The sequence below is a fragment of the Cyprinus carpio genome, chromosome B15 (assembly GCF_018340385.1).
Source record: "Cyprinus carpio isolate SPL01 chromosome B15, ASM1834038v1, whole genome shotgun sequence".
NCBI lineage: Eukaryota > Metazoa > Chordata > Actinopteri > Cypriniformes > Cyprinidae > Cyprinus > Cyprinus carpio.
Genome location: NC_056611.1, coordinates 26723642 through 26740679, shown reverse-complemented (window position 1 = coordinate 26740679; position 17038 = coordinate 26723642). Strand labels below are relative to the sequence as shown.

The 17038-nt window shown below is 33.9% G+C and overlaps 1 protein-coding gene across 3 annotated transcripts; it reads left to right on the top strand.

Moving 5' to 3' along the window:
* The first annotated feature begins 177 nt into the window (after positions 1–177).
* LOC109061582 (protein IWS1 homolog) lies at positions 178–15418 on the top strand. 3 transcript variants are annotated; one of them, XM_042740039.1, is made up of 17 exons: positions 178–505; positions 2767–2834; positions 4406–4913; positions 5898–5948; positions 6026–6233; positions 6307–6364; positions 6468–6580; positions 6837–6987; positions 7843–7925; positions 8059–8188; positions 9224–9341; positions 10013–10124; positions 10752–10808; positions 12170–12226; positions 13227–13338; positions 13510–13660; positions 15158–15295. In XM_042740039.1, exons 1-16 carry the CDS (start codon positions 478–480, stop codon positions 13633–13635), a joined length of 1980 nt encoding a protein of 659 aa, XP_042595973.1. In that variant the 5' UTR covers positions 178–477; the 3' UTR covers positions 13636–13660; positions 15158–15295. The 3 variants fall into 3 exon arrangements, with proteins under 3 accessions (XP_042595973.1, XP_042595972.1, XP_042595974.1); XM_042740038.1 differs by lacking the exon at positions 13510–13660 and having other exon boundaries at positions 15158–15418; XM_042740040.1 differs by lacking the exons at positions 10752–10808; positions 13510–13660 and having other exon boundaries at positions 15158–15418.
* The last annotated feature ends 1620 nt before the right edge of the window (positions 15419–17038 follow it).

The following is a 17038-nucleotide window of genomic DNA, read 5'->3' as shown; positions in this document are numbered from 1 at the left end:
AAACTTTTATTTTGGATGCTATTTATTATATATATATACGCACATACACATATATAAATAGTAATGCAAATATGATTTCTAAATTTGAAGTTATTAGACTAGACTGGAGTTCTTGCCCGCCGTCTGTTTGCGAAGCTCCGCCCATTCAAATGACGACGTTTTTACTGACGTAATATTAAAGCGTCGGCGCGTCCGCACGCATGCGTCCCAGAGTGGCGACGACACCATTTTAGAGGAGGAAAGGAAAACACGGACAGTTACTAGCAGTCAGTAACAATATATCAGCAGATAAACTAATAATAGCTCATGTGCGTGCGGAGAAACCGGGACATATAGAAGACCCCCGCGGATCCACAGAAGAGTCGCGTTCCGACGTCCGCTCAGCGCCGGTTCGGGGTTATTGTTGTTATTGGTGTGTGTGAGTGTGTGTGTGTGTTCGGGAGAAACTGAAACAGTGCGGTTCTGTGCTCGGTCCAGATGGATGGAGACGAGGAGATCCACTCAGGTGACCTTACACCAACCACAACACACTCTTCTTATTCCAGACTCTTACGCAACAATACCGTGGTAACATCACGTGTTTGGGTAATAACGCGGTATTCTTTAATGCGCGTCGGCGTAGCACTATACCAAACACGCATTACTATATAATTCATCAAAGTACCACGGTATTTTCATGTTTTTTTTGGACAAATACAATGATAATACCGTGTTTTTGGTCATTTAGACTGAGAAAGTGTGCTATTTAAACAGTGCACCGCAGGGGCGGTTCTAGGGTGAGTGGAGATCCGGGGCTTAGCCCATAAAAATCCATGTGACTTTTTATTTTAATAAATCAGAAAGATTTACCTTGTTTAAAATATATATAAAAAACAAATTTAAAACATTTTATTTAAAGTTTATCCCTTGTATCCTGACACATATGCTGACTCTCAGTTTTCTTTTCTTTTCTTTTCCAATCAAGCCTGACTGGCTACACTCGTCCTGGTAGAACAGGGATAAGAAGCAAACATTAAGCAGTGCACTGACATACTCTTACTCTACAAAGGACTTTATCTCTGTGTTTATGCATTACAGTAAACAGATTCAAGTTATTCAGTCTAGCAGATAAACCTTACCCTCTACTGAAGTCTGTGCATCATTCCTCTGCTGTGGGCTGCCTCATAAAGTTTTGTCCTAACTTTTGCTGTTGCCTGCTTTCCTCTTTCCTCAATTGTTTTTCTTCTTTTCATCATAACAGCTCTCCTTTTGGGCTCTCTCCTTGCCTCTCTCCACTCTCCTTTCTCTTCTTCTATCCACACCTGTCATCTCATCATTCTCATTAATCTAATGTCTTCATTTTTCCTCTTCTTTGTTCCATTTGTTTTTAATGTCCTCCCTTTCTCTTCTCCATAAATCTTGTCCACTCATTTTTCCTCCCTCCACTCTCTCCCCACTATTTTTTCTCCCTATACCCTTTTACACTATTCTCCTCTTAAAGTGTGCCCACTTCTCTACTTTGCGTATTTGCCTTTTTCATTTGCTTTGAATTTTCTTTTTGTTATAATGCTTTACAGTAAAATTGTGTTTGTTAACATTAGTTAGTGTCCATATGGTCTGAAAATTCAAAATTCTTTGTAATGAACAATTGTATTTTGATAAAAAAAAAAAAAAAAGATTTACAAATATGAATGAATGCAATAATAAAAAAAAAATCTTAGTTTATTGGTAATGAAGTAACTAATGATAAATAAAACTTTACTGTAAAGTGGTTTTATGTGCCTCCCTCCATCCCGTTTCGGTCTGAACACTTTATTGCATTGATGGTGGTAGTTTAAGAGTGTATCGTCTTGATTTCATTAAGCCACTGCCTTAATGAGTGAGTCGGTCAGTCATTTAATTAATGGATTCGTTCGAAACAGATGATTCATTCTGAAAAAAAAGTAAGCAACTGTTTTTATGAATGGGTCAGTGAATCATTTACTCACGCAAATTTATTCAGTAAACACCGCTGTGTGTTGCTGCAGAGCACAACAACATGCTTTGTTTGGAACCATTTCCTTTGCGATATATGTCTTTTTTTATTATCTTGTTTATTGAATTGTTGCCCTGACACGAAAAGTCTGCCACAGACCGTGCTAAACAAACATTATAACTGTGTGTGTGTGTCCTAAAGACTGTGCTGCGCAACCGTTAAGTGTTAGATGTTCAACATGTAACGTTAAATCAGACACAATTTAAAACCGAAAAAGAAATATAATACTATGATTAAAAGTCACAGATACCTGAAGCTCTTGTATCTTGGCGTTCAAGTGTTGGTTGGGGGTGTTTTACTTCCTTTATTTTTTTTTTGAAGAATTTTGAAATATCCATTTTAATTTTTAAATAAATTGATCTAGTAAAATACTACACGCCTGGCTCCAAAAGATCTCATATCGTTGGCTGGATCGTACAGACGCTCATCGATGGTTGGCCAGTTTACATGTCAGTCAGAAGCACTAGACTCAGTGGGCGGTTTTTGTCGGGTGTGAATGACAACGCGTAAATTGACAGACACTGTAGACGTGAGAGTCGAGAGATATTTATTTATTTATTTAAATTCTAATATAAATTACTTTATTGGGCATGAAAATTCATTGATGGCATGGTGGTAATAAAAACATTCGGGGCTCCAGCCCCCTTAGCCCATCCCTAACGCCGCCCCTGGTGCACCGTGTAAACACCAGTGTGTGTCAATTACTGTATAATGCATCACAGTACAGAGACTCTGGGTTTGTATTTGTTCAGATGATGGCAGCGCTACTCCGGTCCAGGACGAGCAGGAGGAGGCCAGACCCGCGTCACCGCAGTCTGAGGTCAGTCTGGGGATTTGGGTTTAGTGCTCGACTTCAAGAAATAAAATATATTGACCATCAGGTCGTCCGAGATCAGGATGAGCAATGGATGCTCTGCAGTGAATGGGTGCCGTCAGAATGAGAGTCCAAACAGCTGATAAAAACATCACAATAATCCACAAGTAATCCTGATGGACTGGAGTGGTGTGGATTACTTGTGGATTATTGTGATGTTTTCATCAGCTGTTTGGACTCTCATCCTGACGGCACCCATTCACTGCAGAGCATCCACCTTAGAGACACTAAATCAACATCTACATTTCTCCAAATCTGATGAAGAAACAAACTCATCCAGATCTCGGACCTGAGGGTTAATCAGGGGTCTACAGCACGGTGCTGTCGCTCGAGGTCTGATTGAGGTTTGGATTTTTTTTTAATTATCCCGTAACGCATTTTAATTCTCATTAAACCCGTGTTTGATTCTCGGGATTTGAAAAACTCTCAGTAAATACAGCTCTGCTTTAATCAAAGTTATTGAGAGTCTCACGCAGAGTAGTTTCGGTTTGTGTGAAAGCATGACTGAAGGAGGGAAATTATGTGAAAGAATATATGAAGTTATGTGAGGATGCTACTGTACTCTGTTCTGCTGTTCACAAGCGCCACCTGCTGGCAAACTGTGCTTTTACAATTTCATTCGATCTGTCTGACCTGTTTTTGTTCAGACCAATGGGAAAATCAGAACACACTTTTAATGTAAATCTTAACGGGTGATTTTTAGAAAGCACATTAGCTTTTATGAAGCAGATCAAATTTAATTTATCATTCCGACTCTTATTTTTTTATTAAAAAAAGATATAAAGGCCGATGTGTTATAGTTTTATTTTTACAAATGGTCAAAGCTTTGTTTGAAAATGTAGTTCATGTCAGTAGATAACATATTTTTTGTTAGTTTATAATGTGGCTGTGCATTTTTTTGGTCTTATTTCATTATTTATGCGAACATGCAAAAGTGGAAAAAAAGTGCTGCTACTTTTATTTGTTGACTTTTCTCCTAAAACATGACAAAATGATTTCAGTGTGTATCGGTAATTTTTTTAATATTTCCAGCTAGGGTTGCAAAGGGGTGGAACATTTCCAGAAACGTAAAAAAAAAAAAAAAAACCTGGAATATTAAAAAAAAAAACAAAAAAAAAAAAAAAAAAAACAAAAACAAAAAACGGTAAATATTTAAAAAAAAAAAAAAAAAAAAAATCCTGGAATCATTCAAAAAAAAAAAAAAAAAAAAAACAAATCCTGGAATAATTAAAAAAAAAAAAAAAAAAAAAAATCCTGGAATATTCAAAAAAAAAAAAAAAAATCCTGGAAAGTTTCCAAATTCCTGGAATATTTCCGAAATTCACTGGAAATGTTCCTCCTTTTTGCAACCCTACTTTCAGCACATTTTAGCAACGCCGTGTATAACAGTTTGGATTGATGCATTGTTTAAGAAGTATTGTATAACACTGGTAGCTCTCAGCCGCTTTCATCTTTTAAAGTAGCTCCTGGATGAAATAAGGTTGGAACGTTGTTTTGTGGTTGTTCTGCTCGTGCAGGATGAAGGCAGTGATAACGAGGACGCCGCTCACGACCGGAGGTCTGAGAACGCAGACAGCGGCTCGGATCACGAGGCTCGAGGAGGAGGAGACGCGAGCGATTCAGAGCCCGAGCCGCCGCGGCCCGCAGACAGCGAGGAGGAAGAGGAGGGCAGCTCTCCTGTGAAGAGAAGAGCGAGCACCTCGGACATCGAGGAGGAAGAGGAGAAACCACACCTAGCCAGCGACTCCGAGCCGGAGGAAACACAGAAGAGACACAGCCCTAAATCAGACGCGGCCAGCGATTCAGACGAGGACAAACCCAAACAGAAGACTCTGAGAGACTCTGATGCAGAAGAAGAGGAGGAAGAGGAGGAGGGGAGGAAGAAGGAGGAAGAGGGAAAATGGAAAGCTGTGATGAACTCAGACAGTGATGAAGAAGAGGAGAAACCGAAGCAGGAAGCAGGAAGTGATGAGGATGAAGGGCCTAAACGACGGGCTCTGGCCAGTGATGAAGATGAGAAGCCTGGTATGTTTGTTTACTCAGAAACGACTTTCAGTATTATATAATTCTAAATGATTAATTTTTTTTAATTAATTTGTAATAAATAGTATTATACATGTATTATAATATTTATTTATAAAATAAATACTTTTTTTTGTGTATATATATATATATCTATACTATATATATAATATATATATATATATATATATATGTATATGTATAGTGTGTGTGTGTATTAATATTATTATATTTTAAAGATATTATAGTGATGATGATAATTATATAAATTCTGTATTATACTTGTATTCAACTATTTTAATTTATTATTGTTAATAATATTGTTTATAATATTCTGTCATAAGTTTACTGTAATATGATAATGTTTTATATATTTATGTAATTATAGTATACATATTATATATATATAATATGTATATTTTAATTATTAAATATATATATATAACATTATCATTCATATATATATATATATATATATATATATATATATATATAATATATATATATATATATAAAAATTATGTTTTGATTTTATTAATATTATACTTATAATGCAGTCATATTCTGCATATATTTTTACAGATGTGCTCCTTTATTATATTCTGTAATATTTATAAATTACTATTTTATTGTTGTTAATATTAATATTTATATAATATGCTATAAGTTGACTTATAAAAAAAAGTCTAATAATGTTATATATTTTTAAGAATAACAACATTGATTATAAAATTATAAATTATTTTATATATATGTAGTATTGCATTTATATTTTGTAATTCAACTATTATAATAATTATTTATATTACTTTAATATTATTATACATTTATTACTATGATTATTATGGTTTATAATATTGTATTACTTTTAATATTTTTAATGTAATTTTAATCTTATTTCAATTTAGTTGTATTGTTATAATCATTATAATGATAATATTAAGTTTATAAATGAAACTCACAGTTTTTGGTTGAATTGTGTTTCAGTGAAGAGGAAGAAGGCGGTTCTGTCAGACAGTGATGAAGATGAGGAGAAAGGTAGAGTTACGGTTAACTCTCGCTGTATGATGATGATGATGATGATGATGATGATGGTGGTGCCTGTGTCTCTGCAGAGGTGAAGAAGAGCAGGCTGGTGTCTGATGATGAAGACTCCGGCAGTGATGACGGCTCTGGAGCTCCTGATAAGAGTTTAGCAGCTAAACTGAAGGAGCTGGGCTCAGACAGCGAGGATGAGGAGGACACGATGAAGAGAGACGCAGGGACGAAGGACGAGAAGGCTCTGTTCGGCAGCGACAGCGAGTCCGGCGACGACGAGGAAGAGTCAGTAGCGCTCTTCATCAGTCTCTCTGTCCGTGTGTGTGTGTGTGTGTGACCGTCTCTTTCTGTTCCTCAGGAAAATGATCGCAGACATCTTCGGAGAGTCCGGTGAGGAGGAAGAGGAGGAGTTTACAGTAAGCACACATTAATATTTCTGATCTATCTATCAGTCTGTCACATCACACACATCACTTTCTCTTGACCTTTGACCCTGTGTGTGTGTGTGTGTGTGTTCAGGGCTTCAATCAAGAGGAGCTGGAGGCCGAGCGGCCGCAGACTCAGGCGCCGGGACACAAGAGACTGGAGGACGACTCTGATTCAGATGAAGACGTGGACAGAGGAGGAAAAGAGTAAATTTAAATTTAGTTTCGTTACATTTCAATTTGACAGAGAAATGTTCAGCAGTAGCCTAATGAAAGGACACCTTCTCATTTACTGTAGAATATCTGCAATCTCATTTTGTAAAAAAAAAAATAAAAATCAGGAGAAAATCGAATCGTTGAATCAGAATCATGTATTGAATCGTGAGTTGAGTGAATCGTGTCATCCCTAGTCTTTTGACATGCAGATGATGATCGTGTGTGTGTGTGTGTGTGTGTGTTTCAGCATGTCCTTCATGTCAGACTTTGAGATCATGTTGGCCCGTAAGAAAGCTCAGAGCGGCAAACGCAGACGCAATCGAGACGGAGGGACGTTCATCAGTGACGCCGATGATGTCGTGAGCGCCATGATCACCAAAATGACCGAAGCTGCAGAGGTGTGTGTGTGTGTGTGTGTGTGTGTGTGTGTGTTATATATAGCTGAACGTCCACAGCGTCTGTGACCTGCTGCTGATTTATGTGGAGTTCGGTTACACTGCCGTTCAAACCTTTGGGGTCAGAAATGAAGGCTTTTATTCATCAAGACTGTGTTAAACTGATCAGAAGTGACCGTAAAGACATTTATAATGTTACAAAAGATTCCTATTTCAAATAAACACAAATAAATCTATCACAGTTTCCACAAAAATATTGTGCAGCACAACTGTTTTCAACATTGATAATAATCAGAAATGTTTCTTGAGCAGTAAATCATCATATTAGAATGATTTCTGAAGATCATGTGACACTGAAGACTGCAGTAATGATGCTGAAAATACAGCTGCGCATCACAGAAATAAATTACAGTTTACAATATTTTCACATAGAAGACAGTTATTTTAAGTTGTAAAAATATTTCACTGTTTTTACTGTATTTTTGATCAAATTAATGCAGCCTTGAGCAGAAGTATAATTTCTGTGATGCAAGTAAATTTAATTGAACCCTTTAAAATGGAGTCTAGAAATATTTAAATGGATCAAATCTCAATAAGGACTAGTGTCAGTGAATATTAAACCACAAAAAGAAAAAGATAATGAGATTTAGAGGGAAAAAAACAGGCCCTAAAAGTTTAGTTTTTGTTCAAATTTTAATAAATCGTGTTGTATAAGTTTCATTTTATGAGTCAATTAGACATGCTTTCTACTACAATTTTAATTTAATCATCAGAAAAATCCTGATTATTTAAAAAAATGGAATCCACTTCTTTTAAAAACATTTAACGTGTGTGTGTGTGTGTGTGTGTGTGTTTCAGGAGGACCGGACTCTGAACAGTCAGAAGAAACCGGCTCTGAAGAAGCTCATGCTGCTGCCCACAGTGGTGATGCATCTGAAGAAGTGAGTGTTTCCTCTTCCTGTGTGTTCACCTCGCTGTAGTTTCAGGACAGACGCAAACTGAATTTCCATTGGTTTAAATGTGTGTGTGTGTGTGTGTGTGTGTGTGTGTGTGTGTGTGTGTGTGTGTGTGCAGGCAGGATCTGAAGGACACGTTCATAGACAGTGGTGTGATGATGGCCATAAAGGAGTGGATCAGTCCTCTCCCGGATAGGAGTCTCCCAGCGCTCAAGATACGAGAGGAGCTCCTCAAGATCCTGCAGGAAGTCAGTCTGCACCAGCTTAACACTTTCAAATATATATTTTTATTATTGCATTCTATGATTGTCTGTTGAGGTAGAGATATATTGTAATCTTCTACTTTTACTTGTAATTTTACTTTTATTTTTCCAGTAGTATTAGTCAAATTTATGTAGGCCTAAATGTTTTTTTGTATGTATTTGTATTACATTCTGTGTGTGTGTGTGTATGTATGTATGTATGTATGTATATATATATATATATATATATATTATATATATATATATAATATAATTTTTTTTTTTTTTTGTTTTTTAGGGGCTATATTTTTACTTTATTTATTGTATATTTTTAATTAATATTTTTATTACATGATTTTTATTACATTCTGTGTTTGTGTATTGAGCTTGGGGATGTAGTTTTATTTATTTATTTTTTATACTTTGAATGGTTTATTATTATTTAGATTTGTATTTTTTTATATTTATTATTATTGACCAAGGGAATGTAGTTTTATTTTTTTATTTACTATTTTAAATAGTTTATTATTTAGATTTATTTAATTATAATTAGTTTATGTGTATTACGTTTGGATTATTGTTATTTTTACAAATTAGTATTGCCTTATTAGTATTATTATAATTACTATTTTTTTATTACTATTATTAATTAGTGTCTCAATTGATTTTATTTTTCATATTTATAATTTTTTGTGATTGAGTCAGAGGACACACACACACACACACACACGCACACACACACATATATATATATATATATATATATATATATATATATATATATATAGATAGTCTTATATATTTTTATGTATATTTTTTATTATTTTTTTTTTATTATTTTTTTGTTATTTATTTTTTTTTAAATATATTTTTATCACATTCTGTGTTTGTCTAAATTAGGGGATATACTTTTATTTTTTATATTTATGTACTTATTTATATTTATTATCTTTTTTTAATCTGTTTTTTTTTCTATTCCATTCTATGATTATGATGATTAGCGTAATTTAATTTTTTTTCAACTCATGTGTGTGTTCTCAGCTGCCCAGCGTGAGTCAGGAAACACTGAAGCTCAGTGGAATCGGACGAGCCGTCATGTACCTCTACAAACACCCCAAAGAGTCTCGACCCAACAAAGACCTCGCGCTCAAACTCATCAGTACGAACACCTCGTCTTTACCATTCCTGGATCTGTTTGAGTGTGTGTTCCTGCAGTGATTTGAGTGTTCTGTGCAGGAACAGAACCAGAAACCCAAACTAAATCAAATCTTATAGTTCCAAACAGAATCAAATATTTGAAATGGCCATTAACCGGTTAATAACGTTGTTCTATCGTTCCATTTAATATTTTAACTTTGCTGTCAATGGAAACACTAGAATAAAACTACAGGCTTACATAAAAAGGAACAGCCTATATTGGCCTACACACAAAATGTTTTTCACTTAAATCATTGAAGAAAAAAAATGTGCTGGGTTTGAGTTTATTGTGATGCGATCCAAAGGTTACGGAAAGGAAAACGAGATGACAGAAAATAGTTTTATTTATTTTGCAAATCTTGACAGTTTTGAATGTTTTGCTTTTTCTTTTTAAAGTAGAAAATGCTGTACTTTATTATTATTATTATTATTATTAGGCTTGCTATTATTATAAGCAAAGAAAAAGTTTTAAAAATAACATTATTAACCGGTATTTTTTCTATGCAAACCGGTTTGAGAACGACAATAATGCAGAGGAACGTTGGAACAGAAACGTTCAAATAAGGGTTCTGCTCTGAGAGCATTCTCAAGCCCTGGTTTTGTGTGTGTGTGTGTGTGTGTGTGTGTGTGCAGACGAGTGGTCTCGGCCCATCTTCGGTTTATCATCCAACTACAAGGGAATGACGAGAGAAGAGAGAGAGCAGAGAGACCTGGACCAGCAGATCGCCCCGCGCAGACGCCTCAGGTAACACACACACACACACACACACACACACACAAACAGATATACACACTCACACACACACACACACACACACACACACACACATACTCTCTCACACACACACACACACACACACACACACACACACACACACACTCATACACACACACACACACATACTCACGTACACACATACATACACACACACACTCACTCACTCATGCACACACATACATTCACGCACTCACACACGCACTCGCACTCACACACACACATTTACACACACACACTCTCTCACACGTGCGCACACACACACACACTCACACACATACATAAACGCACGCACACACTCTCTCACACACGTGCACACACTTGCACACACAGACTCACACACGCACGCGCACACTCTCTCTCACACACTCACTCACTCACTCACACACACATACACACACTCACTCACTCACTTACACGCACACTCTCACACACGCACGCGCACACTCTCTCACACGCGCACACATACACACACACTCACTCACTCACTCACTCACACATACACACACTCACACACACACGCTCTCCGTCTGTCAATCATCTGTCACTCCTCACTGTCATTCTGTCCCTCCTTCCTCTTCCTGTGGTGTGTGTAAGTGAGCCCCAGACGTCTGAGAGACAGCAAGAGCCAGACGTCTTTTCCCCGGCGCGCAGGTTCTGTGTGTGTGTGTGTGTGTGTGTGTGTGTGTGTGTTGAGCACGAACCTTCTTGACCGTCTCAAGATCAGTAATGTTTCTAACACTGATGTGTGTGTGAATCATTCTATTCTATTCTATTCTATTCTATTCTGTTTAATTGTTCTGTAAAAACATACTCTTATATAACATGATATCTTCACATATCACACACATATAAAAACAGCTCCGCGATAAAAATAAAAAACAAAAAAATTAAAAATCAATATTAAATTGAAAAAGAAAATAATAATAATAATAATTATTATTATTATTATTATTATATCTGTAAATTCCATAAATATTTGTATTAAAACAAATAAAATTGTATTTAAAACAATTTATACTAATATTTTTATTTTATTAAAACAAAAATAATGATTATAATTATTAAATAGTAGAAAAGTTGCAATAATATTTTTATACTAATATTTTTATTTTATAATAATAATTCTTATAGCAACAACAATAATAATTACATTTAATAATAATGTTGTTAATTGTGTTTGAAAAAGAAATTAACAGATAGATATTATTATAGTCATAAATATATTGTAATTATATATTTTAGTGTAAATAAAAGTAATTGTTGTTGTCATCTATCTTTAATACCAGATTTTGTGAAATGCTGCAATAATAATTTAATATTTGTATTTAATAATAATATTAATATTTATCTTAATTTTTATCTTTTTTCTAGATTTTTCCTATGTAATCGTGTAACTTATTTTTGTTTAATTATATAATAATAATAATAAGAAGAAGAAGAAGAAGAAGAAAAGTATATATATATTTTTTCTCAAAATTATTTTAAAATTACATTATTATTATTATTATTATTATTATTAAATTGTTTAAACCTACAAATAAGCACAGCAAGCTTGGAGCTTTTTTTTTTTTAATTAAAAATTCACATTTTAAGTCTCAATTAATTTTTTATCAGAAAAATTGCTAATAATTTTTTTCCCTCCAAATGGTGCAGCTGGATCAGATTGTGTTCAGTCAGCTTCTGCTGTAACTGATCCGTCTGTTCAGTATGATTCAGTTGAATCAGATTCTTTTCTCTCGAGTCAGATTGTGTTCCGTCGGTCTCAGCAGTGGAGAGTGTGCTGTGTCTTGACCTTTAACCCCAGACTCGTCCTCTCCATCACCCTGTTTTCATTCATTCTAATCTTACGTTTGTTAAACACTGAAAGCCTGTGAGTCTCTGCACTGTGTGTGTGTGTGTGTGATCAAACCCTGCTGGTGTGGATCAGATGAGCAAGCGCACGTTTGCCTGAGAGCATGTGACGTGAGCGGATGCGTGTGATTGGCTCATTCTCCGTCTGCTTCCTCCCACAGCTCAGGAGGACAGACTCCTCGCAGAGATCTGGAGAAAGTGCTCACCGGAGAGGAGAAGTGAGTATTTCACTGAATCACACACAACCCGTCAAGAACACCTCGATCATATTTCTCTCCACAGCATCATGATGACATGTGCAGAAATAGATCATAAGTAGATAATAAAGCCTGTTTTTTTTTAAATTATTGACTAAATATCCTACAATTTAACTGATTTGTTATATTAATTGTGCTTAATGTTATGAAAAGTTGATTGAATTTTATTTTATTACCATTTAAATATGTAGTATATAAGTATTTTTTTTTATTTTAAATTTGCTAGTAATTATAATTTAATATTTTATTATAATGGAAAGTATTTATTGTCATTTCAAAATGTATTCTAGAATTGTGTAATTCATTAGTCAATATTTTTATTAATGCTAATTAATGAAAGTGATCATAATTTTATATAAATTATTTTATTATAATTTTTTTAATGTATATAAATATATTGTATAATTGATTTTGTAATTCATTATAATTTATGATTATAATTTAATATTTTATCACAATAAACCAAATAAAAATGATTTAAAAATCTATTATATATATATGAATGTATCTTATAAACATTTGTTTTAATATTTGTTTTAATATTTCTAATGAATAGAAATGATTATAATTTAATATTTTAATATATTATTTTAAATATTTCTTTTGAATTATTATAAAACATGTATTATAATTGTATAATTTATGATTAAAAAATATGATTTATGAATTTTTTATATTCTATAATATATTATTTTATTGTAATATTACAATGAAATGCATTAATTATAACTTAGATGTGTTATATAATTTGTGTAACTCCTTTGTGTATGCTAATTCATAAAAAATAATTATCAATTAATATTTTATTATTTCAAGGAAGTCTATTATATTATAATTTAAATTATGCATTATATAAATTGTGTAATTCATTATAATTTAATTTTCTTTTTTTTACAGTAATGTAAGCCGTGATTATGAGTTTGGATTATGTGATCTAATATTTCTCTATGTTTATTTTCAGGGCGTTGCGGCCGGGTGACCCGGGTTTCTGTGCTCGAGCTCGTGTGCCCATGCCCTCCAATAAAGATTACGTGGTTCGGCCCAAATGGAACGTGGATGTGGACTCAAACAGAGTGAGTGGGCGGGGCATGTGTGTGGGCGGGGCTTAACGTCTCATGCTCCACTAAAGAGTGGGAGGAGTCTGCACAGGAAGCGTGAGGCAGGATAGAGAGTACAATGATGCTTAGGTTTTTCTCCTCGTGAGCTGATTGGTGGAGGAGATTTTACTGTTGTGTGATTGGTAGAGGAGCTTTAGGAAGGGCCTCAGCCTGCTGGAGAAACACAAGCGGCGTTTTGCGGAGCAGAGGAAGCAGCGGCGGCCGCAGGGGGCCGTGAAAATCAGCATTGAGGGAAACCGGATGCCGCTGTAGTTACACGCTCCTGCCTGAGGGGGCAGTAAGTGTCTGCATGACCCTGCACAACGCCCAACTAACACCACTTCAAGTGGCTTTGGATGATGTTACCGTGGTGTGTGTGTGTGAGAACATTAGCGTTCCTGTGAAGGTCACATGACCAGTCCGCTGAACTCCAGCGCTTCATGTTCATGCTACTGAGACGACGGCTCCAGAACATGACGTATAATAACAGCCCGGTGTGTTTTGAGCTGGCTTGACTTTGATTGAAGTAGTAGCCAGGTTTCTTTTTTGGCTTCTATGAGCTAATTTGGTTTTTGTTTTAATTGGCTCGTTTTTCGTTTGTAGTTTCTATTTTTTCCAAATGCATATTTTGACGACTTTTTTAGTTTTTAATTTTTTTTCTTGTTTTAAATAAATACAAAAGCTCATATTTGATTGCAGAATTAATTTATCATTTTCTAATTCATATATTCATTTATTTATTTACTTACTTCCTTACAGCTTACTATTTTGTCTTTTCCTTTTTTGTCTTTTAAGTAAATATATAAAGTTACCTAGTGTTTTATTGTAGTAGTATCCATTTAAAAGATGTGTTTTCAGTTGATTTTTTTTCTAACTTTTAATAGTTTTTTTTTTTTTTTTTAATTGTTTTGGGTTTATAGAAGCAAAGTGCATATTTTTGTTTGACTTTATTTTGCTTTTAGTAGTTTCTTGTGTATTTTTCAAAAAAGAAAATTCTTTGCTTCTTGTTTATAGTAGGTTTCAGTTTTTTTTAATTAGATACTAAAGCCTGTTAATGTTTTTTTTTTTCATTGACTAAATTCTCTACCATTTAACCGATTTGTTATATAAATATGCTTAATGTGATGAAAATCGCTGAAGTTAATTGAAAATATTTTATTAACATTTAAATATGTAGTATATAATTTATTATTAATTATAATTTCATATTTTATTATGAAATGTATTTATTATTGTAATTTCAAAATGCATTATAGATTTGTGTAATTCATTATTCAATATTTTTATTAATCCTAATTGATGAAAGTCATCATAATTTAATATTATTTTATTTATTATAGATAAAAATAGTGTATAACTTTTGTAATTCATTCTAATTTTGTATTATAATTTAATTATAATGTATTATTTTATCATAATAAAACACTTATTATAAATAAAGTTATTATATAATATATGAATGTTTTATAAACATTTGTTTTAATATTTTTTGTTAACATTAATAAATGGAAATGATTGTCATTTAATATTTTAATTTATTTTAAATAATTTTTATTTAATTAGAAAAGGTATAATTGTATAATTTATTTACTAATAATTCCTTTTTTAGTTGTTTTGTCAGTTTCACCCCCTTTTAAAATCATTTTTATAATTGACTTGATTTTGCATTTAGTACTTTCTTGTTTTTAATTTTTCTGTTCAATTTTATTAGACTTGTGTTATAATGTTCCGCAGTGTTTTGACTCACTCTCTCTCTCTCTCTCTCTCTCTCTCTCTCTCTCTCTCTCTCTCTCAGGCTCCACTGAAGAAGGGTTTGTCGCGAGTAGATAAACAGATGCGGCGTTTCGCGGACATCAAGCGCCTGACGAAGACGGGTCACGCGGTGAAGATCAGCGTGGAGGGGAACCGCATGCCGCTCTGACCTCCAGCTGATTCCCACAATGCCTTGTGTGTGTCTGTGCATGTGTTCAGAGCCCAGAGAGCTGCTCTGGGAATGTTTTGCCCTTTGGTTCTGATGTATCTTTCATAATAAAGAGTTTCCATGTCCGACGTTTTACTCCCGTTCTCCTGGCCTTGTGCTTTTTATTTGATTATTTTGTTATATTTGCATTTATCATTAAAAAAAACGGGTTTCGTTTGATAATGGATGGTGGTCTGTTTCTATTTTAAAACTATCGTAATTTTATTCTGTAATAAGGACTAATGATCAGTGGCTCATAAAGACCCTCTTACTCAAAACACCAGTCACCTGATATTAGACAAAATCTTAGAAATATCACATGAATGAGGAATTCAGAATATTGGAGATTTTCCAAATTATAATTAAACATTTCTAACCTGAAGACATCTTGACTGGTACTGTAAGAAATTCACTGAATATGTTGTGTACAGTGTAAACAGATATATGTGAAATTGTTTCAATAAATAAAATTACTTGCATACATAGAAATACTGTATATATTTTCACAGATATGAACATTTCGTTCTTTACACATAAATTTATCGTCACGAGCCGCAGGGTTTAATTTGGATTAGTTTGAGTGTGTTTTTTTAGTTTTATTGTATGTTTTAGCTGTGATTCCCATCCACTTACATTATAAGACTGACAGACTGCAATGGATTGAGCTAAAAATCATAATTTGTGTTCTACTTTAGAAACAAAGTCACCTACATTTCGGATAAACATCAAATGTTCATTTTCGGGTGAACTGTCCCTTTAACAATAACGATGCACTTTGAAATCAGTCTTATTACGTGAGAATAAGTTTACAACAATATAGCTTGAATATAGTTATTGTTCTATGTGTAGTCTGAGTCTTCAGTACCTTGAAATAAATCCACTTAAACACCCCAAATCTCTCCATTTTTACACAGAATACCTTCAACAGATCTTTGTATTGTTCTTGATTTCTTTGAAGAATCAGAAGTATCCGCTCACCTTCTCGAGTTCACGGTGTGACTGGATTTAGGTCTTGAATCGATTTACGATTTCAGTGTTTCTGAAGAGTTTTAGCACATTTCTCTTGATGACAAACAGTCTTTCAGATCACTTTTTGTACAATATCGAGCTTTACACACACATATAAACACACAAACTCTCTTCAATCAAAATAAACACTTCGGAGGAACAATAATGATTCAAAATGAAAGCAGACCACTAAAAATTTTACCAAACACATTCACGAACTGTAACTGTTTTCAACATATTTACTGTCTATTGCGTTACTCCCTAAAAATAATCTGATGATTACATAACTTGCATTACTTCATTTATTACACTGTATTTATATGCATTTAAAGAAAAAACACAAGTGAGATTTGGGCAAAAGAATGTTTTAATTCACATTCTATTCTACAAGTAGTTACATTATTTACAGTCTTTAAAAAAAACAACCAAACGAATGAACAAAATGAAGAGTGAATGTGTTAATATCTCAAACATTTCTCAGTAATCCTTCATCTGAACGCAGCACCCGGTCGAAGATACTCCATGATGAGAGCTACACTATGGATTAGACTCTATCTGCAGTGTTTTAGAGGTAGACTACGGCTCTAGTCAGTAGTGTTGAATTAGGATTGTTAAGACAGATCAATGTAAGACTCTTCTCTCAAACTAAACTAAACTCAGCAGTCAGAATCGAAGGCCACAGTCTCTTCACGTCAAACACTGCGGCCG

Coding starts and splice junctions, on each gene's coding strand:
- LOC109061582 (XM_042740038.1), top strand. CDS start 478: ATGGATGGAGACGAGGAGATCCACTCAG. Junction 10,125..10,751: donor GCCCCGCGCAGACGCCTCAG/GTAACACACACA, acceptor GGTGTGTGTAAG/TGAGCCCCAGACGTCTGAGA. Junction 13,339..15,157: donor TGGATGTGGACTCAAACAGA/GTGAGTGGGCGG, acceptor TCTCTCTCTCAG/GCTCCACTGAAGAAGGGTTT.